At 43.9% G+C, this 25,181-nt stretch overlaps 2 protein-coding genes across 5 annotated transcripts in view; one reads left to right on the forward strand and one right to left on the reverse strand.

Moving 5' to 3' along the window:
- Positions 1-25,181, reverse strand: part of SYN1 (synapsin I) — a 93,578-nt gene that overhangs the window by 17,819 nt on the left and 50,578 nt on the right. For all 4 annotated transcript variants that reach the window (XM_077284022.1, XM_077284021.1, XM_077284023.1 and 1 more), the window contains exon 5: positions 24,845-24,934. In XM_077284022.1, the coding sequence (XP_077140137.1) occupies positions 24,845-24,934 (90 nt within the window). The remainder of the gene's footprint in view (positions 1-24,844; positions 24,935-25,181) is intronic.
- TIMP1 (TIMP metallopeptidase inhibitor 1) lies at positions 1,135-5,776 on the forward strand. The gene is made up of 6 exons (XM_077284020.1): positions 1,135-1,269; positions 2,001-2,134; positions 3,692-3,771; positions 3,932-4,049; positions 4,247-4,368; positions 5,328-5,776. The coding sequence occupies exons 2-6, from the start codon at positions 2,026-2,028 to the stop codon at positions 5,538-5,540; spliced, it is 642 nt and encodes a 213-aa protein (XP_077140135.1). The 5' UTR covers positions 1,135-1,269; positions 2,001-2,025; the 3' UTR covers positions 5,541-5,776.

A 25,181-nucleotide genomic window follows, 5' to 3' on the forward strand; every position in this document is an offset into this window, starting at 1 on the left:
CCTTGCTGCTAAAAATGGAGACATAGCTGTGCATGTGTATCTCCCCCCAGTCACTTATCCATCTTAGTTCTAATCATTTCCAGAACTCTCCTACAAGTGAATGCAGAGCATTGCACCTCCGTGGCTACATCTCCATTCCTGGGACAAGACCTCTTCTCATGACAGTAGCGGGTCTCAGTGGTGGAATCTCATGGCATATCCTATGGCTATCTGCCAAAGATGTACGGGATGAGACATCCCCTTTAATGTGGTCTTCATGGTCACTGTCACCACCCATCTTGTAGCTGCTTATCCTCCTCTACTCCGCCAACCAGAATGGTCTTGTCCATGGAGCTTCTTTTACCACTGGAGAGGAGACATCCCCTTTAACGTGGGCTTCATTGTCACTGTCACCACTAATCTTGTAGCTGCTTATCCTCCTCTACTCCTCCCACCAGAACGGTCTTCTCCATGGAGCTTCTCTTACCATGTCCAGGATGAGAGGATGTTTCTGACTGCTCATTGCCCTTCATGCGTTAGTTTGGACGTAGACATTAGAGTTCTGCAGACCCAGCAGATTTCAGTGGGAACAGTCTACGATGTGACATGTCCATGGGGGCCTCCATTTGGCAAGGAGAGATCGATTTTTCTTGGTCCAACCCCAACCCAGTTGAGTCTGGTGGGCACTTGTCTTGTCTCATTATCAGGCCCACCAACCCAAAGTGGAAAGGTTCCCAGCTTAAAAGGTTTAAAGCCCACATCTAAGATTGCCGTGGCCGTTATCACATTATACGTGCGTCTCATGGAGCCACCGAAGCCTAGATCTCCATCGCTGAACATGCATTAGACAATGGGGCGTTTTTCCCAGCAGATCCCCCCCATATACAGGACCCCTTAAATGTTTCCACTGCTGCCGTAAACCAAGCATGATGTGATCACTGTGCAGAGCAGAACTACATATTACCGAGGCAGCCTGACATGGTATGTGCAAGTGAGTGAACGCCACACTCTGCCCCAGACTAAAGTGTACCCCAAAACTACTGCTGAGCAGCCGATCTGGTCACCCTAATCCAGGAGTGCCAGGCCCAGGTCACCAGAATAATTTCCCAGCTCCCCGAATGATCTTTTCCTGTTTTGAAATCTCTGACTAATGGGGAAGGCGTCTGGTGCTGGGCTCTTGGCCAATCGTATTGCGGGAGGGAGGGGGACGGGGACGCTTTAAATTCCAGAGGTGGAATGGAGAGAGATGCAGAGCTGAGCTTCAGACCCCGCTGACAACTCTGAGACCCGGTAAGTGGCTGCTTTCAGCACTCTGCCCATCATCGCCTTCAGCACTCTGCCCATCATCGCACCCATCCTCACTGCCCTTTCCACTCTGGGACTCTGAACAGCCAGTGACTAACCCCTTATCTTCCCAACTTTGACAATTGGGGCTGCAAAGTGCCACTGAAGCCCTCATTAACCCTGCAGAGTAGCATCAGCCATTACCAGCCAGGCCCCTGAGCAGTGACTTAGCCCATCATCTGCTGCCTCTTAGTCCGCAGCTTTGCGCAGCCCACGAGCAAGGTGGCCCGTAGTCCTAGAAGTTTGCCACTCGCTCCATCATCTACCACCGCCATGCACATCATCAACAACAGCCCTGCACCCATAACTACGCCAAAAGCCTGCAAGACAAATATACCCATTATGAAACTGGACCCTGCAAAAGTACTTAACTCATCGTCTGCCAGAACTCTGCGCAGCCCCTCATTCCTTCAATCCCCCTATGTTTATCTCAATGACAAAACATAACCCCTCTGCTGCCAGAACCGAAAATAGTATAACATGCAGCTCCAGCACGTCAAGGCGTCAACCCATTTCCTTCCCAAACTGCACAGACCAACATTTATCTGCTTTCCTGCAAAATCCTCAGCACATTTCCAGTCTTCTCCGTGCAGCCCCCTGCCCGCCCTCTGCCCACAACCTGCCCATCCTCTGCCAGCTGTCTACATGTATTAATGCATCGCGTCCTATTTCTACAGATATCTACAGTCTCCAGATTGCACAATGTTATCCCTGGTGGCGCTGGTGATTTTGGGGTGCCTGAGCAAAGATGCCTGGTCCTGTACATGTGGCCCCCGCCACCCCCAGTCTGTCTACTGTGACTCACCTGTGGGTAAGGACATGAGACGTTCTGCACAAAGGGGTCTCTGAGAGGGAGAAGGATTCTGTGTACTGACACTGGGTGTGGACAGGGGGAACAGGGCCGCTCATTCACACCTCCGAGAGAAGTCTGGAGACATAGTGATACCACATCACAGGGTCCTGGCAACGGCTCAGTCTGCCCACACACAGCGCCCCCCAAGCCGAAAATAATGTACACAGTGACTGCTCCAGCAGATTAGTGAGCGCAGCTCTGGGGTATAATACAGGATGTAACTCAGGATCAGTAATGTAATGTATGTACACAGTGACTGCACCAGCAGAATAGTGAGTGCAGCTCTGGGGTATAATACAGGATGTAACTCAGGATCAGTAATGTAATGTATGTACACAGTGACTGCACCAGCAGAATAGTGAGTGCAGCTCTGGGGTATAATACAGGATGTAACTCCGGATCAGTAATGTAATGTATGTACACAGTGACTGCACCAGCAGAATAGTGAGTGCAGCTCTGGAGTATAATACAGGATGTAACTCAGGATCAGTAATGTAATGTATGTACACAGTGACTGCACCAGCAGAATAGCGAGTGCTGCTCTGGAGTATAATACAGGCTGTAACTCAGGATCAGTAATGTAATGTAAGTGCACAGTGACTGCACCAGCAGAATAGTGAGTGCAGCTCTGAGGTATCATACAGGATGTAACTCAGGATCAGTACAGGATTAGTAATGTAATGTGTGTACACAGTGACTGCACCAGCAGAATAGTGAGTGCAGCTCTGGGGTATAATACAGTATGTAACTCAGGAATCAGATCAGTACAGGATCAGTAATGTAATGTATGAACACAGTGACTGCACCAGCAGAATAGTGAGTGCAGCTCTGGGGTATAATACAGGATGTAACTCAGGATCAGTACAGGATTAGTAATGTAATGTATGAACACAGTGACTGCACCAGCAGAATAGTGAGTGCAGCTCTGGGGTATAATACAGGATGTAACTCAGGATCAGTAATGTAATATATGTACACAGTGACTGCACCAGCAGAATAGTGAGTGCAGCTCTCGGACATGGTTGATCCGCACCCCTCACCCTTCCGTCTATATTGTGAGTACACGTTACAGAAGCCCAGGCCACAATGCAGATGAATGGCAGTATTATCCGCCTACGAGATGAGCAGTTTCTCATGGTAAGGCCGGAGACACACTGGTGCGAGATACGGCCGAGTCTCGCTGGTTAAAAGCAAGCTGTGGCATCGGCACTCCGGAGCGGAGCGTGCAGCTGCACAGCAATACATGTAGCTGCACGCTCCGCTCCGGAGTGCCGGTGCCACAGCTTGCTTTTAACCAGCGAGACTCGGCCGTATCTCGCACCAGTGAGTCTCTCCGGCCTAACAGTGTGACACTTTTGCAGGTGAACATTGCATGGTCCATGACCTGTTATGAAACTGGAAATCCCAGCAGACTCTGTCAGCTTTGTGCTATATGCTGGGAGTTATAGTACCACAATGGATTTAACTTTATCTCACATTACAGCATTGTCTGACCCTGCCATTATATACCTGCAGTTTTCCGGGCAAAATTCATTGAGCAGAGAGACAGTGTGGAACGAGAACAATGGAAGGAGTACAAGGTGAAAGCCATCAAGGTAAGACCCTCTCACTCCCCCTTGCAAGTTAACCAGTGATGTGCTGCACTAAGGTCAGAGATGGAGGTCCAGGGAGCTAAAGATGGCGGCACATGTATCAGACGTGGCACACCCGCACTATGCGCTGTACTGAGAAGTTATATATATTCTTTATCATCAGATATTCAAGGCTCCTAAAGACGTCGACGACATCCAGTTTGTGTACAGCCCCAAGATAGAGAGTAGGTGCGGCTACCAACATCCCTCCGGGAACAAGAGCGAGGAGTTCCTGGTTGCCGGTCAGTGTCATCAGTACGCTGCCCCCTACTGTCCATACCAGTCCAACCTCCTGCTATAAAAGTCACCTGCACCCATCACTCATATAGAATAACCCCCAATATCTACAAACCTACTATGTAGGACAACAACCCCCATCATCCCTCCCCAGCTATTCTCAGAGTCCTCATCACTAACCTTCTGTTGCTTCTCTGGGCAGGGACCCTGGTGGACAATAAGGTGTACATCACCTCCTGTAGCTTTGTGGCACCATGGGCCGCCCTGCCTATGGGCCAGAAGAGGGGATTCCTGCAGGTGTATGCCAAGCACTGTGACTGCCAGGTGAGTGCCACCATCTACACACTGGGAGGCGGATTACATGCCAACTCGCTGTACTGCCAGGCTTCTGCTTTATCCTTCCCCCTTACTTTACACTGCTCCATTATTGCACAGACAGCTCTCATCAGTGGCTCCACTGTCTACTGGAGTCTGAGATGGTCAGGAATCCACCTCCTGTCCTATCAGATACTCAGGCTGCAGCTTCAGGCTTTCCCCATAGTTTACACTGCAGCTACGCTCTACTTGGGCAGAGCAATGATCAATGTCTCCAGCATCGTGTACCGGAAATCCACCTCCTGACTCATCCGATCCACAGGTCGCAGATTTATCCTTTCTCCATACTTTATACTACAGTAGCTACAGCTTAGTTTGCTCCTGTGTCCCCATGCTTTACACTTCAGCTTTGCTTGCTCAGATTGCCTGCTGTCAATAGGCACTAGCCCAACACAATCACAAAATACTTTCCCCACTGCAATCCTATCTAAAGGCCCCGTCTCACTAAGCGACGCTAAAGCGATCCCGACAACGATACGACCTGTCAGGGATTGTTGCTGCGTCGCTATATGGTCGCTGGTGAGATGTCAAACAGTGAGATCCCAACGATCGCAGCTGCGATCTCACTGTTTGACATCTCACCAGCGACCTGTAGCGACCTGTACAACGATGTCACATGGGAGCTATTATGACGATTCAGTGTCTGAGTCGTCAACGAGGTCGTTGGTAAGGTGTCAAACACAGCGATGTGTGCTACCCAGCGGGACCTCAACGATCAAAAAAAGGTCCAGGCCATTCCGACACGACCAGCGATCTCACAGCAGGGGCCTGGTCGCTGCTACGTGTCACACATAGCGAGATCGCTACGGAGTTCGAGGTTGCGTCACAAAACTTGTGACTCAGCAGCGATCTCGCTAGCGATCTCGCTTAGTGAGACGGGGGCTTAATAACACTGTGTTACATTCCAGATTAAGCAGTGCTTCACCATGCCCTGTGAGGTGGACAGCGGCCTGCAGTGTCTCTGGACCGACCCCCTGATGAGCAGAAAATCTCCATACGCCAATCACCAGGCTGTGAACCTGGCCTGCATCATCCAGAGCAAAGATCTGTGCACCTGGAGCAGCCTGAAGTCTCGTATCTACGCCACCACCACCGCCAGCAACAGAAGCAAAGCGCAATGATCTGTGGGGTGCCGGGGCACCATGTACCACTGCTGACCCCAGAAACAACACCTGACATCTCTGCAGCTCACAGATCACAGCGGAGGCCCAGGGAACAGAGCCCAGGAGTGCTGTGTCCTCCACCATCAGTGAGCTTCATTCTGTACCCACCAATGCTGACGTCACAGAATCTGTATTGCTATACACATATAACGGACTATGATTAATAAATGTTTATAGGATTTTTTGTACAAAAATCTGGTATTATTCCATCATACATCAGAAAACATGATGAACCGGGAAATACAACTGTCTGTACTAAAAAGAGCAGTATATATAGTATATATAGCAGGTATATTCCTGTACATAGGAGCAGTATTATAATAGTTATATTCCTGTACATAGGAGCAGTATTATAGTAGTTATATTTCCGTACATAGGGGACAGTATTATAGTAGTTATATTCTTGTACATAGGGGCAGTATTATAGCAGGTATATTCCTGTACATAGGAGCAGTATTATAGTAGTTATATTCCTGTACATAGGGAGCAGTATTATAGTAGTTATATTCTTGTACATAGGGAGCAGTATTATAGTAGTTATATTCCTGTACATAGGGAGCAGTATTATAGTAGTTATATTCTTGTACATAGGGAGCAGTATTATAGTAGTTATATTCTTATACATAGGAGCAGTATTATAGTAGTTATGTTCTTGTACATAGGGAGCAGTATTATAGTAGTTATATTCCCATACATAGGGGGCAGTATTATAGTAGTTATATTCCCGTACATAGGGGGCAGTATTATAGTAAATATATTCTTGTACATGGGGGAGTATTATAGTACCGGTAGTTATATTCTTGTACATAGGGGCAGTATTATAGTAGTTATATTCCTGTACATAGGAGCAGTATTATAGTAGTTATATTCTTGTACATGGGGCAGTATTATAGTAGTTATATTCTTGTACATAGGGGCAGTATTATAGTAGTTATATTCCTGTACATAAGAGCAGTATTATAGTAGTTATATTCTTGTACATAGGGAGCAGCATTATAGTAGTTATATTCCTGTACATAGGAGCAGTATTATAGTAGTTATATTCTTGTACATGGGGGAGTATTATAGTACCGGTAGTTATATTCTTGTACATAGGGGCAGTATTATAGTAGTTATATTCCTGTACATAGGAGCAGTATTATAGTAGTTATATTCTTGTACATGGGGCAGTATTATAGTAGTTATATTCTTGTATATAGGGGCAGTATTATAGTAGTTATATTCCTGTACATAGGAGCAGTATTATAGTAGTTATATTCTTGTACATGGGGCAGTATTATAGTAGTTATATTCTTGTACATAGGGGCAGTATTATAGTAGTTATATTCTTGTACATAGGAGCAGTATTATAGTAGTTATATTCCTGTACATAGGGAGCAGTATTATAGTAGTTATATTCTTGTACATAGGGAGCAGTATTATAGTAGTTATATTCCTGTACATAGGGAGCAGTATTATAGTAGTTATATTCTTGTACATAGGGAGCAGTATTATAGTAGTTATATTCTTATACATAGGAGCAGTATTATAGTAGTTATGTTCTTGTACATAGGGAGCAGTATTATAGTAGTTATATTCCCGTACATAGGGGGCAGTATTATAGTAGTTATATTCCCGTACATAGGGGGCAGTATTATAGTAGTTATATTCTTGTACATGGGGGAGTATTATAGTACCGGTAGTTATATTCTTGTACATAGGGGCAGTATTATAGTAGTTATATTCCTGTACATAGGAGCAGTATTATAGTAGTTATATTCTTGTACATAGGGGCAGTATTATAGTAGTTATATTCCTGTACATAGGAGCAGTATTATAGTAGTTGTATTCTTGTACATAGGGAGCAGCATTATAGTAGTTATATTCCTGTACACAGGAGCAGTATTATAGTAGTTATATTCTTGTACATGGGGGAGTATTATAGTACCGGTAGTTATATTCTTGTACATAGGGGCAGTATTATAGTAGTTATATTCCTGTACATAGGAGCAGTATTATAGTAGTTATATTCTTGTACATGGGGCAGTATTATAGTAGTTATATTCTTGTATATAGGGGCAGTATTATAGTAGTTATATTCCTGTACATAGGAGCAGTATTATAGTAGTTATATTCTTGTACATGGGGCAGTATTATAGTAGTTATATTCTTGTACATAGGGGCAGTATTATAGTAGTTATATTCTTGTACATAGGAGGCAGTATTATAGTAGTTATATTCTTGTACATAGGGGCAGTATTATAGTAGTTATATTCTTGTACATAGGAGGCAGTATTATAGTACTTATATTCTTGTACATAGGAGGAGTATTATAGTAGTAATATTTTTGTACATAGGAGGAGTATTATAGTAGTTATACTCTTGTACATAGGAGCAGTATTATAGTAGATATATTCTTGTACATGGGGCAGTATTATAGTAGTTATATTCTTGTACATGGGGCAGTATTATAGTAGTTATATTCTTGTACATGGGGCAGTATTATAGTAGTTATATTCTTGTACATAGGGGCAGTATTATAGTAGTTATATTCTTGTACATAGGGGCAGTATTATAGTAGTTATATTCCTGTACATAGGGGCAGTATTATAGTAGTTATATTCCTGTACATAGGAGCAGTATTATAGTAGTTATATTCTTGTACATGGGGCAGTATTATAGTAGTTATATTCTTGTACATAGGGGCAGTATTATAGTAGTTATATTCTTGTACATAGGAGGCAGTATTATAGTAGTTATATTCTTGTACATAGGAGCAGTATTATAGTAGTTATATTCTTGTACATAGGAGCAGTATTATAGTACTTATATTCTTGTACATAGGAGGAGTATTATAGTAGTAATATTTTTGTACATAGGAGGAGTATTATAGTAGTTATACTCTTGTACATAGGAGCAGTATTATAGTAGATATATTCTTGTACATAGGAGCAGTATTATAGTAGTTATATTGTTGTACATAGGGAGCAGAATTATGGTAGTTATATTCTTGTACATAGGAGGAGTATTATAGTTGTAATATTCTTGTACATAGGAGCAGTATTATAGTACCTGTATTCTTGTACATAGGGGGCAGTATTATAGTAGTTATATTCTTGTACATAGGGGCAGTATTATAGTAGTTATATTCTTGCACATAGGGGCAGTATTATAGTAGTTATATTCTTATACAAAGGAGCAGTATTATAGTATTTATGTTCGTGTACACACAGTAGGAGGCAGTATTATAGTAGTTATATTCTTGTACATAGGGACACTTTTATAGTAGTTAAATTCTTATACATAGGAGCAGTATTATAGTAGTTATATTCTTATACATAGGAGCAGTATTATAGTAGTTATATTCTTGTACATAGGAGCAGTATTATAGTAGTTATGTTCATGTAGGGCAGCATTAGGGTAAGTTCACACTGGGCGTTTTTGCTGTGTTTTTTTAATGCTAAATTTCAGCTGCTTTTTACAGTACCAGCAAAGCCTATAAGATTTCAGAAATCTCATGCACACACATTGGTTTTTTGTCATCAGGATTTTGTGCTTTGCAGCATTTTTTTTTACATAGAGCATGTTACTTCTTTCAGTGTTTTTTCAGCATTTTTGACCCATTGACTTGAATGGATGGTGAAAAAACACTGCAAATATGCAGGTTTACTTTTTTTTGCAGAGTACTTGCAGCAGAAAAGTCAAGGACAGCAGGATGTGACCTCACAGTCAGCTCTGCCACATCTAGATGGAAGGCTGCATGATGCGTCCAAACAGCCTGTCATCCAGCAGGGCGGGCTCAAACCCCATTCACTTGAATGGGGGGCCCGACAATATAATGTTTGACACGCTGTCAGGTGCATGGCAGCGCGGCAAACACCGCTTCTGATAGGCAGGGAAATCATCCCCGCCGGTCAGAGAGCCGCGGTTCCCACACTGTCAAAAGACAGCGCGAGCGCTCAGCTGTGATCGGAGGTATACAGTTTACCTCCAGTCACTGGTGGCAGCTGATGGCACTACTGCTAGTGAGAGCAGGAGCGGCTGATGAGAGGATTCATCAGCAGCTCCTGCGCTGTAAATAAATAATTAAAAAAAAATCTGTGTGGTTACCCCTATTATTGATAACAAGCCAGGCAAAACTCATAGCTGGGTGCTGCAACCCTAAGCTGTCAGCTTCAGCAAGGCTAGTTATCAAGAAAAGAGGGGTCCCCACGCTGTTTTTTTTAATTATTTAAATAATTAAAAAAACGGCATGGGGGTCATCCCCCATTTTTGACAACCACTCTTGCTAAAGCAGACAGCTTGGGGGCTGGTATTCCCAGGCTGGTAAGAGGCCATGGATATTGACCCCCCCCCCCCAGCCTAAAAATGTCAGCTCGCAGCCGCCCAGAAAAGGCGCATGTATTAGATGCGCCAATTCTGGCACTTTGCCCGGCTCTTCCCACTTGCCCTGTAGCGGTGGCAAGTAGGGTTCATATTTGTGGTTGATGTCACCTTTGTATTGCCAGGTGACATCAAGCCCACGGATTAGTAATGGAGAAACATCTATAAGACACCTATCCATTACTAATCCTATAGTTATATGGTAAATAAAGACACAGCTAAAATAAAGTCCTTTATTAGAAATAAAACAAAACACAGTTTTCCATTTTTATTTAAAAATAATGAACACAGTTATACTCACCTAATGTGTATTCCACCGAAGCCCTTGATCTCCTGAATAAAACATAAATAAAAAACAACCATATCCCTCACCTGTCAGTCGTTCAGTCCCACGCCGTAATCCATGTCTGGGGTAGAAATAGTTTTCAACCTGGACGGTGCCAAGATGCGACCGTCCAGGCTGAGAACCACTGTTGAATGAGCTGCTGGGAGTGCAGTGTCAGTTACCGATGCTGACGTCATCGAGGTTACCTCCGGTCACTGAGGCTCCGTTCTCAGCCAGGCTGAACTGCGGTGACCTCAGTGAAATTCAAGCTACCACCGTGAGAAAGTCGCAAGGTGCAGTGGCGAGTTCACCGGGAGAATTTCACTTCGGTCCCCCATTTTAACCCCTTTCTGATCTCGGATGGGATAGTACGTCCGAGGTCAGAACCCCGCTTTGATGCAGGGCTCCGGCGGTGAGCCCGCATCAAAGCAGGGACATGTCAGCTGTTTTGAACAGCTGACATGTGCCCGCAACAGCGGCGGGTGAAATCGCGATTCACCCACTGCTATTAACTAGTTAAATGCCGCTGTCAAACGCAGACAGCGGCATTTAACCGGCGCTTCCGGCCGGGCGGCCAAAAATGAGCGCATTGCCGACACCCGTCACATGATCGGGGGTCAGCGATGCTTCTGCAGTGTAACCATCATCCTTGAGACCTCTATGGTTACTGATCCTCGGTAGCTGTGAGCGCCACCCTGTGGTCGGCGCTCACAGCACACCTGCATTTCTGTTGCATAGCAGCGATCTGATGATCACTGCTATGTAGCAGAGCCGATCGCGTTGTGCCAGCTTCTAGCCTCCCATGGAGGCTATTGAAGCATGGCAAAAGTAAAAAAAAAAAAATGTGAAAAAATAAAAAATATAAAAGTTTAAATCACCCCCCTTTCGCCCCATTCAAAATAAATCAATTAAAAAAAAATCAAACCTACACATACTTGGTATCGCCGCGTTCAGAATCGCCCGATCTATCAATAAAAAAAAAGAATTAACCTGATCGCTAAACGGCGTACCGAGAAAAAAATTTGAAACGCCAGAATTATGTTTTTTTTTGTTGCCGCGACATTGCATTAAAATGCAATAACGGGCGATCAAAAGAACGTATCTGCACCAAAATGGTATCATTAAAAACGCCGTCTCGGCACGCAAAAAATAAGCCCTCACCCGACCCCAGATCATGAAAAATGGAGACGTTACGGGTATCAGAAAATGGCGCAATTTTTTAAAAAATTTTTTTAGCAAAGTTTGGAATTTTTTTTCCACCACTTAGATAAAAAATAACCTAGTCATGTTAGGTGTCTATGAACTCGTAATGACCTGGAGAATCATAATGGCAGGTCAGTTTTAGCATTTAGTGAACATAGCAAAAAAGCCAAGCAAAAAACAAGTGTGGGATTGAACTATTTTTGCAATTTCACCGAACTTGGAATTTTTTTTCCCGATTTCTAGTACACGACATGGTAAAACCAATGATGTCGTTCAAATGTACAACTCGTCCCGCAAAAAATAAGCCCTCACATGGCCATATTAACGGAAAAAAAGTTATGGCTCTGGGAAGGAGGGGAGCAAAAAACGAACACGGAAAAATAGAAAATCCCAAGGTCATGAAGGAGTTAATAGCCAGTAAAGGCTAAGTATAGCTCCATGGGTATTACCCCCTTCCCAGCCTAGAAACATGTGCCCCCAGCCATCGGCTTTCCCTCTGCTGGTTAAGAAAATTACCCAGGAGCCCAAGTCATTTTTTCAGAAAAATAATCTTTTAATAATTAAATCCATGAACAGTAAGCTGCATACACACTGTATTAATTGTATTTGTCCCAGACATCTGTATATCTACCGATTCTATATGTATTTACTGTATGTAATCCATCTCTTCTATCCTGTCGGCTCCTGCTCTGATTATACTGTACACGACAGATGAAAGATGAATTGCCGTATTTTCTTCTATCTATGTATGTAATATAAATACATACATATATATATATATATATACATATATATATATGTATATATATATATATATATATATATATATATATATATATATATATATATATACACACACACAGTTGTGCTCAAAAGTTTACATACCCAGGCATAGTTTTTGCTTTTTTGGCCTTTTTTCAGAGAATATGAATGATAACGCCAAAACTTGTTCTCCACTCATGGTTAGTGGTTGGGTGAAGCCATTTATTGTCATACTCCTGTGTTTTCTCTTTTTAAATCATAATGACAACCCAAAACATCCAAATGACCCTGATCAAAAGTTTACATATGCAGCGCCCCCACTGCCGCAGGGCCGAGGGGCACCCGGCACCGGGCCTCTGAGTCTCTGTTCTGGGGTTATCACGGTGGCTAGACCCGGTCCGTGACCCTGCTGGTCAGTGGGGGACGTCCGGTGATAGAATGGTGAATGATGGTGTAGTTGTGAAGTGCCGGTCGTAGTAAATAACGAGGACACCAGGTTGCAGTCTCTTTACCTCTTTACTGAAGGTTTCAGAGTCCTCAGTCCAGAGCGCTGTCAACAGGGCTGTCTGAGACCGGCCGGTCCAAAGGCACATCAGGAGTTCCCTTTACAGGTGGGAATCAGTGTCTACCTTCTAGCGCTGTGTGTTGTAGTCCTTCCCTGCTGAGCTCCCGGGGTAGTCCTCACAACTGCTTCTGTCTGTCTCTGATGTTCGTTCTCTCCGTCCCCCAGATGATATGGTAGGACGCACCCGTATGACGGGGTAGGCCTGGAGTTCTTCCGGGACCCTAGAGTCGCCCCTCTCCCACAGCTGCCTCCGTTGTCTGCTTAGGTGTTAAGTGAGACAGCCAACCTATAATTGGCTGCCCTGCCGTGGTTTGCAGTAGTACTTAGAGTCTCTTACTTGCTCGGCGTTCCGGCCACCGACTGTTTGCGCCTCAGAAGGATGTTGCCTCGGTCTAACAGCACGACTCCTTCTGGTCCTAATTCCTCTTTACTGTATTCCCTTTGTTCACTGGTTAGTTCTGCCCTTAGGACTCTGCCAGGATCCCATCCCTGACAGGTCCTCTCACTAGCTCTTCCCAGTTACTTCTCTCTCTGTCTTCCTGTCCAACCCCCAGTTTTACCAGAGTGTGAGGAGTGGCCTACTAGATAGAACCACCCCCCCTGGTGGCCGGAGTGTGAAGTGTAGTGTGAGTGTTACCTGGTCAGAGAAACTCCTTAGTGCAATCAGACGTACCATAGCTCCCCATAGTGGCGGAGCCACAGTACTGCAACGACCAGGACTCTGGGGCGCTGCACATACTCTGGTGATTTTGGCCTGGTAACATGCACAGAATTTGACACAAATGGGTTTGACTGGCTACTAAAGGTAACATCCTCACCTGTGACCTGTTTGCTTGTAATCAGTGTGTGTGCATAAAAGCTGAGTGAGTTTCTGGGATCCAGACAGACTCTTGGGTCTTTCATGTAGCCACTGACATTTCTGGATTGGGAGTCATGGGGAAAGCAAAAGATTTATCAACGTATCTATGGGAAAATGTAGCTGAACTGTATAAAACAAGAAAAGGATAAAAAAAGATATCCAAGGAATTGATAATGCCAGTCAGCAGCGTTCATACTGTGATTAACAAATGGAAAATCATGGGTCTGGTAGACCAACAAAAATTTTGTCCACAACTGCCAGGAAAATTGTTCGGGATGAACCCACAAATAACATAATCTGAAATACAGGACTCTCTGAAAACTAGCGGTGTGGCTGTTTCAAGATGTACAATAGGGAGGCACTTGAAGAAAAATGGGCAGCATGGTCGAGTCGCCAGAAGAAAGCCATTACTGGGCAAATGCCACAAAGTATCTCCCCTCCAATACGTAAAACAGCAGAGACAAGCCTCAAAACTTCTGGAACAAGGTAATTTGGAGTGATGAGACCAAAATTTAACTTTTTGGCCACAACCATAAACTTTACATTTGGAGAGAGGTCAACAAAGCCTATGATGAAAGGAACACCATTCCTACCGTAAAGCATGGAGGTGGATCGCTGATGTTTTGGGGATGTGTGAGGTACAAAGGCATAGGAAACTTGTTATAAGTTTAAGGAAAGATGAATGCAGCACGTAATTAGCAAATACTGCTGTGTATGGGATGTACTTGGACATTCCAACATGACAACGATCCAAAACACAAGGCCAAGTCGACCTGTCATTGGCTACAGCAGAACAAAGTGAAGGATCTGAAGTGGCCATCTCAGTCTCCTGACCTCAATATCATTGAGCCACTCTAGGGAGATCCCAAACACGCAGTTTATGCTAGACAGCCCAGGAATTTACAGGGACTGGAGTCTATTTGCCAGGAAGAGTGGGCAGCTTTACCATCTGAGAAAATAAAGAACCTCAACCACAACTACCACAAAAGACTTCAAGCTGTCACTGATCTTAGCGGGGGCAATACACTGTATTAAGAAATGGGGTATGTGAACTTTTGGTCAGGGTCATTTGGATGTTTTGGGTTGTCATTATGATTTAAAAAGAGAAAACACAGTAGTTTGACAATAAATAGCTTCACCCAACCAGTAACCATGACTGGAGAAAAAGTTTTGGTGTTAACATTCATATTCTCGGAAAAAAAGGCCAAGAAAGCAAAATTACTGTCGGGGGAAGGAAACGTTTGAGCACAACTTTATGTGTGTGTCACTGACATGTATATACCTACTGTATGTATTCAATGTGTATATATCTATTCTATTCTCACCTCTCAGTGTGATTTTACTGTACACGGCACATGACGCGCCGGCTTTTCAAAGGATCTAGAGGTATGGTTCTAGAGGTAGTAGGTTTTTTTTTCTAAGGGGGAACACAGCTTTATTAGCATACACAAAGAAACACAAGATAGCCCCCCCAAAAACACACAAAAAACAGCAACAAAAACGCAAACAAAAACACACCAAAAACGCACCAAACATGCGTTTTTGCTACAGCTTCTTTCCTGCCAAGAAATCAAGTTTTGCTACAGAAAAAAATGCAGCAAAAATACCGAGTGTGAACATACTCTTGTAGTAGTTATATTCTTGTAGAAAGGGGGCAGTATTATAGTAGCTATATTCTTGTACATAGGAGCAGTATTATAGTAGTTATATTCTTCTACATAGTGGCAATATTATAGTAGTTATATTCTTGTACATAGGAGGCAGTATTATAGTAGTTATATTCTTGTACATAGTGGCAGTATTATAGTGGTTATATTCTTGCACATAGGGGCAGTATTTTAGTAGTTATATTCATGTACATAGGGGCAGTATTATAGTAGTTATATTCTTGTACATAGGGGGCAGTATTATAGTAGTTATATTCTTGTACATAGTGGCAATATTATAGTAGTTATATTCTTGTAGATAGGGGCAGTATTATAGTAGTTATATTCTACACAGTGGCAATATTATAGTAGTTATATTCTTGTACGTAGTGGCAATATTATTTTAGTTATATTCTTGTACATAGGGGCAGTATTATAGTAGTTATATTCTTGTACGTAGAGGGCAGTATTATCTACTATATAATTGTCTAAGGGTCACTTCCGTCTGTCTGTCCTTCTGTCTGTCTGCAACGGTTATTCGTTCGCTGATTGGTCTCGGCAGCTGCCTGTCATGGCTGCCGCGACCAATCAGCGACGCGCACAGTCCGGAAGAAAATGGCCGCTCCTTACTCCCCGCACTCACTGCCCGGCGCCCGCATACACCCCTCCGCTCACCGCTCACACAGGCTTAATGCCGGTGGTAACGGACCGCGTTATGCCGTGGGTAACGCACTCCATTACCGCCGCTATTAACCCTGTGTGATCAAGTTTTTTACTATTGACGCAGCCTATGCAGCGCCAATAGTAAAAACATCTAATGTTAAAAATAAAAAATAAAAAAATAAAAAATTATATACTCACCTACGCCGACTTTCCCGCTCCTTGCGATGCAACCGGCACGTTCCGGTGCACGGATGGTCTGGCAGAAGGACCTGCCATGACATCACGGTCATGTGACCGCGACATCATCACAAGTCCTGCGCGCCTGCGCTGAAATGACCTGCCGTGACGTCACGGTCACGTGACCGCGACACGGTCACGTGACCGCGACGTCATCACAGCCTGGGACCGGAAGCGGCCGGCTGCACCCGACACAGGCGACACAGCTACAACGGGCCAGCGGAAGGTGAGTATGTTTATTTTTTATTTTTTTAACCTGTGTCATATGTGGCTGGGCAATATACTACATAGCTGGGCAATATACTACATGGGCTGTGCAATATACTATGTGGCTCTGTGCTGTGTACTACGTCACTGGGCAATATACTACGTGGCTCTGTGCTGTATACTACGTGGGCTGGGCAACATACTACGTGGCTGGGCAATATACTACGTGGCTCTGTGCTGTATACTACGTGGGCTAGGCAATATAGTTTGTGGCTGTGCAATATACTACGTGACTGGCCAATATACTACGTGGCTGGGCAATATACTACGTGGCTCTGTGCTGTATACTACGTGGGCTGGGCAATATACTACGTGTCTGAGCAATATACTACGTGGCTGGGCAATATACGTGGCTGGGCAATATACTACGTGGCTCTGTGCTGTATACTACGTGGGCTGGGCAATATACTACGTGCCTGAGCAATATACTACGTGGCTGGGCAATATACTACGTGGCTGGGCAATATACTACGTGGCTGGGCAATATACTACGTGGCTGGGCAATATACGACGTAGCTGGGCAATATACTACGTAGCTGGGCAACATACTATGTGGCTGGGTAATATACTACGTGGACATACATATTCTAGAATACCCTATGCGTTAGAATCGGGCCACCATCTAGTAGTAGTTATATTCTTGTACATAGGAGCAGTATTATAGTAGTTATATTCTTGTACATAGGGGGCAGTATTATAGTAGTTATGTTCTTGTACATAGAGGGGCAGTATTATAGTAGTTATATTCTTGTACATAGGGGCAGTATTATAGTAGTTACATTCTTGTACATAAGGGGGCAGTATTATAGTAGTTATATTCTTGCAAATAGGGAGCAGTATTATAGTAGTTATATTCTGATACATAGGGGCAGTATTATGGTAGTTATATTCTTGTACATGTGGGCAGTATTATAGTAGTTATATTCTTGTACGTAGAGGCAGTATTATAGTAGTTATATTCTTGTACATAGGGGCAGTATTACAGTAGTTATATTCTTGTACATAGGAGCAGTATTATAGTAGTTATATTCTTGTACACAGGAGCAGTATTATAGTAGCTATATTCTTGTACATAGGGGCAGTATAGTAGTTATATTCTTTTACATAGGGAGCAGTGTTATAGTACTTACATTCTTATACATATAGCAGTATTATAGTAGTTATATTCTTGTACATAGGGGCAGTATAATAGTAGTTATATTCTTGTACATAGGGGCCGTATAGTAGTTATATTCTTGTACATAGGGAGCAGTGTTATAGTAGTTACATTCTTGTACATAGGAGCAGTATTATAGTAGTTATATTCTTGTTTATAGGGGCAGTATTATAGTAGTTATATTCTTGTACGTAGGAGGCAGTATTATAGTAGTTATATTCTTGTATATAGGGGACAGTATTAAAGTAGTTATATTCTTGTACATAGCGGGTAGTGTTGTGATTTTGCTTTTTGCTCCCTCTAGTGGTCATTAGTGATTTGACTCTGGAGCTTCTGTCTTTTCCTATATCCTCACCTGGGCCGTTAGTTCAGGGGCGTTGCTATATAAGCTCCCTGGACCTTCAGTTCAATGCCTGGCATCGTTGAAATCAGAGCTAATCTGTTGTGCTCTTGTCCTATGATCCTGGTTCCTGTATTTCAAGCTAAGTCTTCTTCCTTGCTTTTTGCTTTTGTTTTGTTTGGTATTTTTGTCCAGCTTGTTCCAATCTGTATCCTGACCTTTGCTGGAAGCTCTAGGGGGCTGGTGTTCTCCCCCCGGACCGTTAGACGGTTCGGGGGTTCTTGAATCTCCAGCGTGGATTTTTATAGGGTTTTTGTTGACCAGATAAGTTATCTTGCTATATTCTGCTATTAGTAAGCTGGCCTCTCTTTGCTGAACCTGGTTCATTTCTGTGTTTGTCATTTCCTCTTACCTCACCGTTATTATTTGTGGGGGGCTTGTATCTTGCTTTGGGGTCCCTTTCTCTGGAGGCAAGAGAGGTCTTTGTTTTCTTCTCCTAGGGGTAGTTAGATTCTCCGGCTGGCGCGAGTCATCTAGCTATCACCGTAGGCATGATCCCCGGCTACTTCTAGTGTTGGCGTTAGGAGTAGCTATTTGGTCAACCCAGTTACCACAGCCCTATGAGCTGGATTTTTGAATCTCGCAGACTTACACGTTCCTTTGAGACCCTGTCCACTGGGGTCATAACAGTATGCCAGGCCAGTATTAAATGTTTAATGCATTGCAGAAGTGGGATTATAAGAAAGAAAATTTTGAGTTTTTTTTTCCCTCTCTCATTTTTTTTTTTTCTTTTCCCCTTTACCTCAGAGTGGTTTAAGCTTGCTGCAGACATGAATGTCCAGACCTTGATTACAAGTGTGGACCAGCTTGCCGCTCGTGTGCAGAGTATACAAGATTATGTTATCAGAAATCCTAGGTCTGAACCCAAGATTCCGATTCCTGAACTGTTTTCAGGAGACCGATTTAAGTTTAGGAATTTCAGGAATAATTGTAAATTGTTTTTGTCCCTGAAACCTTGTTCGTCTGGAGACTCTGCTCAACAAGTAAAAATTGTTATTTCATTCTTACGGGGTGACCCTCAAGATTGGGCTTTTTCGTTGGCGCCAGAAGATCCGGCATTAGCTGATATTGATGCGTTTTTTCTGGCGCTCGGTTTACTTTATGAGGAACCCAATCTTGAGATTCAGGCAGAGAAAGCCTTGCTGGCTATGTCTCAGGGCCAGGACGAGGCTGAGGTGTATTGCCAAAAATTTCGGAAATGGTCCGTGCTGACACATTGGAACGAGTGTGCACTGGCCGCTAATTTTAGAAATGGCCTTTCTGAGGCCATTAAGAATGTTATGGTGGGTTTTCCCATTCCCACAGGTCTGAATGATACCATGTCCCTGGCTATTCAAATTGACCGGCGGTTGCGGGAGCGCAAAACCGCAAATTCCCTCATGTTGTTGTCTGAACAGACACCTGATGTGATGCAATGTGATAGAAAAACCGCAAATTCCCTCATGGTGTTGTCTGAACAGACACCTGATTTGATGCAATGTGATAGAATCCTGACTAGAAATGAGAGGAAAATTCATAGACGCCGGAATGGCTTGTGCTACTACTGTGGTGATTCTACACATGTTATCTCAGCATGCTCTAAACGTATATCTAAGGTTGTTAGTCCTGTCACCGTTGGTAATTTGCATCCTAAGTTTATTCTGTCTGTAACTTTGATTTGCTCACTGTCATCTTATCCTGTCATGGCGTTTGTAGATTCAGGTGCTGCCCTGAGTCTTATGGATCTCTCATTTGCTAAGCGATGTGGTTTTATTCTTGAACCATTAGAAAATCCTATCCCTCTTAGGGGTATTGATGCTACGCCATTAGCAGAAAATAAACCGCAGTATTGGACACAGGTTACCATGTGCATGACTCCTGAACACCGCGAGGTGATACGTTTTCTCGTTCTACATAAAATGCATGATTTGGTTGTTTTGGGGTTGCCATGGTTACAGACCCATAATCCAGTCCTTGACTGGAAGGCTATGTCAGTGTCTAGTTGGGGCTGTCGTGGTATTCATGAGGATTCCCTGCCTGTGTCTATTGCTTCTTCTACGCCTTCGGAAGTTCCGGAGTATTTGTCTGATTATCAGGATGTCTTTAGCGAGTCCAGGTCCAGTGCATTGCCTCCTCATAGGGAATGTGACTGTGCAATAGATTTGATTCCAGGCAGTAAATTTCCTAAGGGAAGACTGTTTAATCTGTCGATACCTGAACATACCGCTATGCGTTCATATATCAAGGAGTCTCTGGAGAAAGGACACATCCGTCCGTCTTCTTCCCCTCTTGGTGCGGGATTCTTTTTTGTGGCTAAAAAGGACGGATCTTTGAGGCCTTGTATTGACTATCGGCTTTTAAATAAGATCACTGTCAAATTTCAGTATCCTTTGCCGCTGTTGTCTGACTTGTTTGCCCGGATTAAAGGTGCCAAGTGGTTTACCAAGATAGACCTTCGTGGTGCGTACAACCTTGTGCGCATTAAGCAAGGGGATGAATGGAAAACCGCATTCAATACGCCCGAAGGTCATTTTGAGTACTTGGTGATGCCTTTTGGGCTCTCTAATGCCCCTTCAGTTTTTCAGTCCTTTATGCATGACATTTTCCGGAACTATCTGGATAAATTTTTGATCGTTTATCTGGATGATATTCTGGTTTTTTCTGATAATTGGGACTCGCATGTGGAGCAGGTCAGGATGGTCTTTAAAATTTTGCGTGAAAATTCTTTGTTTGTCAAGGGCTCAAAGTGTCTTTTTGGTGTACAGAAGGTTCCCTTTTTGGGGTTCATTTTTCCCCTTCTGCTGTGGAGATGGACCCAGTCAAGGTCCGAGCTATTCTTGATTGGACTCAGCCCTCGTCAGTTAAGAGTCTTCAGAAGTTCTTGGGTTTCGCTAACTTCTACCGTCGTTTTATCGCTAACTTTTCTAGCATTGTGAAACCTTTGACGGATATGACCAAGAAGGGCTCCGATGTGGTTAATTGGGCTCCTGCTGCCGTGGAGGCTTTCCAGGAGTTGAAACGTCGGTTTACTTCGGCGCCTGTTTTGTGCCAGCCTGATGTCTCGCTTCCCTTTCAGGTTGAGGTGGATGCTTCAGAGATTGGAGCAGGGGCCGTTTTGTCGCAGAGAGGCCCTGGTTGCTCTGTTATGAGACCTTGCGCCTTTTTCTCTAGGAAGTTTTCGCCTGCGGAGCGAAATTATGATGTGGGCAATCGGGAGTTGTTGGCCATGAAATGGGCATTTGAGGAGTGGCGTCATTGGCTCGAGGGTGCTAAGCATCGTGTGGTGGTCTTGACTGATCACAAAAATCTGATGTATCTCGAGTCTGCTAAACGCCTGAATTCTAGACAGGCCCGCTGGTCATTGTTTTTCTCCCATTTTGACTTTGTTGTCTCGTATTTACCAGGTTCAAAAAATGTGAAGGCCGATGCTCTTTCCAGGAGCTTTGTGCCTGATGCTCCTGGAGTCGCTGAACCTGTTGGTATTCTTAAGGATGGTATTATCTTGTCAGCTATTTCTCCAGATCTGCGACGTGTGTTGCAGAGATTTCAGGCTGATAGGCCTGATTCTTGTCCACCTGACAGACTGTTTGTGCCTGATAAGTGGACCAGCAGAGTCATTTCCGAGGTTCATTCCTCGGTGTTGGCAGGTCACCCAGGAATTTTTGGCACCAGAGATCTGGTGGCCAGATCCTTTTGGTGGCCTTCCTTGTCTAGGGATGTGCGGTCATTTGTACAGTCCTGTGGGACTTGTGCTCGAGCTAAGCCTTGCTGTTCTCGTGCCAGCGGGTTGCTCTTGCCCTTGCCTGTCCCTAAGAGACCTTGGACACATATCTCCATGGATTTCATTTCTGATCTTCCGGTGTCTCAAGGCATGTCTGTTATCTGGGTGATATGTGATCGCTTCTCCAAGATGGTCCATTTGGTTCCTTTGCCTAAGCTGCCTTCCTCTTCCGATCTGGTTCCTGTGTTTTTCCAGAACGTGGTTCGTTTGCACGGCATCCCTGAGAATATTGTGTCAGACAGAGGATCCCAGTTCGTTTCCAGATTCTGGCGATCCTTTTGTAGTAGGATGGGCATTGACTTGTCGTTTTCGTCTGCTTTCCATCCTCAGACTAATGGACAGACGGAGCGAACTAATCAGACTTTGGAGGCTTATTTGAGGTGTTTTGTCTCTGCTGATCAGGACGATTGGGTGACCTTCTTGCCGTTGGCTGAGTTTGCCCTTAATAATCGGGCTAGTTCCGCCACCTTGGTTTCGCCGTTTTTCTGCAACTCTGGTTTCCACCCTCGTTTTTCTTCGGGTCATGTGGAGCCTTCTGACTGCCCTGGGGTGGATTCTGTGGTGGATAGGTTGCAGCGGATCTGGAATCTTGTGGTGGACAACTTGAAGTTGTCACAGGAGAGGGCTCAGCGCTTTGCCAACCGCCGCCGCGGTGTGGGTCCCCGACTACGTGTTGGGGATTTGGTGTGGCTTTCTTCCCGCTTTGTTCCTATGAAGGTTTCCTCTCCCAAATTTAAACCTCGTTTTATTGGTCCTTACAAGATATTGGAAATCCTTAATCCTGTATCCTTTCGTCTGGATCTTCCTGTGTCGTTTGCTATCCACAACGTGTTTCATAGGTCCTTGTTGCGGCGGTACGTTGTGCCTGTGGTTCCTTCTGCTGAGCCTCCTGCTCCGGTGTTGGTTGAGGGCGAGTTGGAGTACGTGGTGGAGAAGATCTTGGATTCTCGTCTCTCCAGGCGGAGGCTTCAGTACCTGGTCAAGTGGAAGGGCTATGGTCAGGAAGATAATTCCTGGGTGGTCGCCTCTGATGTTCATGCGGCCGATTTGGTTCGTGCCTTTCACGCCGCTCGTCCTGATCGCCCTGGTGGTCGTGGTGAGGGTTCGGTGACCCCTCACTAAGGGGGGGGTACTGTTGTGATTTTGCTTTTTGCTCCCTCTAGTGGTCATTAGTGATTTGACTCTGGAGCTTCTGTCTTTTCCTATATCCTCACCTGGGCCGTTAGTTCAGGGGCGTTGCTATATAAGCTCCCTGGACCTTCAGTTCAATGCCTGGCATCGTTGAAATCAGAGCTAATCTGTTGTGCTCTTGTCCTATGATCCTGGTTCCTGTATTTCAAGCTAAGTCTTCTTCCTTGCTTTTTGCTTTTGTTTTGTTTGGTATTTTTGTCCAGCTTGTTCCAATCTGTATCCTGACCTTTGCTGGAAGCTCTAGGGGGCTGGTGTTCTCCCCCCGGACCGTTAGACGGTTCGGGGGTTCTTGAATCTCCAGCGTGGATTTTTATAGGGTTTTTGTTGACCAGATAAGTTATCTTGCTATATTCTGCTATTAGTAAGCTGGCCTCTCTTTGCTGAACCTGGTTCATTTCTGTGTTTGTCATTTCCTCTTACCTCACCGTTATTATTTGTGGGGGGCTTGTATCTTGCTTTGGGGTCCCTTTCTCTGGAGGCAAGAGAGGTCTTTGTTTTCTTCTCCTAGGGGTAGTTAGATTCTCCGGCTGGCGCGAGTCATCTAGCTATCACCGTAGGCATGATCCCCGGCTACTTCTAGTGTTGGCGTTAGGAGTAGCTATTTGGTCAACCCAGTTACCACAGCCCTATGAGCTGGATTTTTGAATCTCGCAGACTTACACGTTCCTCTGAGACCCTGTCCACTGGGGTCATAACAGGGTAGTATTATAGTAGTTATATTCTTGTACATAGGGGCAGTATTATACTAGTTGTATTCTTGTACATAGGAGCAGTATTATAGGAGTTATATTCTTGTACATAGGGGACAGTATTTTAGTAGTTATATTCTTGTACATAGGAGCAGTATTATAGTAGTTATATTCTTGTACATAGGGGCAGTATTATAGGAGTTATATTCTTGTACATAGGGGACAGTATTATAGTAGTTATATTCTTGTACATAGCAGGCAGTATTATAGTGGTTATATTCTTGTACATAGGAGTAGTATTATAGTAGTTATATTCTTGTACATAGGGGCAGTATTATAGTAGTTATATTCTTGTACATAGCAGGCAGTATTATAGTAGTTATATTCTTGTACATAGGAGCAGTATTATAGTAGTTATATTCTTGTACATAGGGGCAGTATTATAGAAGTTATATTCTTGTACATAGGGGACAGCATTATAGTAGTTATATTCTTGTACATAGGAGCAGTAATGTAGTAGTTATAGTCTTGTACATAGGGGACAGTATTATAGTAGTTACCGTATATTCTTGCACATAGGAGCAGTAATGAAGTAGTTATATTCTTGTACATAGGAGCAGTATTATATTAGTTATATTCTTGTACATAGGGGGCAGTATTATAGTAGTTATATCCCTGTACATAGGGGACAGTATTATAGTAGTTATATTCTTGCACATAGGAGCAGTATTATAGTAGCTATATTCTTGTACATAGGAGCAGTATTATAGTAATTATATACTTGCACATAGGGAGCAGTATTATAATACTTATAGTCTTGTACATTAGTTGCAGTATTACAGATTGACTATTAATGTAAACCTTAATATGACACTAAAAGTGAATGCAGTACATTGAGATCTGCGGAAAAATACGGCCTTCTAAAGATAGACATCTGTTTCACATCTGTGGTTTTAGCAGCGCTGATTTCAAAACCTATTCCATGACACGTAGCCTCCTTCTGGACAGGGGTCGGGGGAAGCGTAACCTGGTGAGTACAGTATGGCCATTGCTGCTGCTGTTTTGGGGTCAGCACAGGACACAGAACCCCAAACAAGGTGCTGTTATTCATGATGTCAGGCCAGGAAGTGCAGATCTGTGGTGGGCTTCAAACAGATATTATTAGTCTCTGACTCACCATCTCTTTGTGGTTGGGGTAGTACGTTTGCTCGATCAGAGGGAATTCCTCGTGTCCTAACTGCCTCTGCAGCCGAACCAGCTGAGAAAACTGAAATATAAATGACAAGAAAGGTTGAGGCTCCTGCCAAGAGTTACACAGGCTGCAGAACGAAAGATTAAGGCTACGTTCACACGATCCGGATTTTGATCCGGATCCGTAGCGGATTTTCAGCTGCGGATCCGGATCAGTTTTCCATGTTGGTTACAGTACAATGTAACCCAATGGAAAACCAAAACCGCTGTGCTAACGATCCGTTTTTCCGCTGGAAAATCCGCGCGGATTTTCCAGCGGAAAA

Source organism: Ranitomeya variabilis, chromosome 2 (assembly GCF_051348905.1).
Source record: "Ranitomeya variabilis isolate aRanVar5 chromosome 2, aRanVar5.hap1, whole genome shotgun sequence".
NCBI lineage: Eukaryota > Metazoa > Chordata > Amphibia > Anura > Dendrobatidae > Ranitomeya > Ranitomeya variabilis.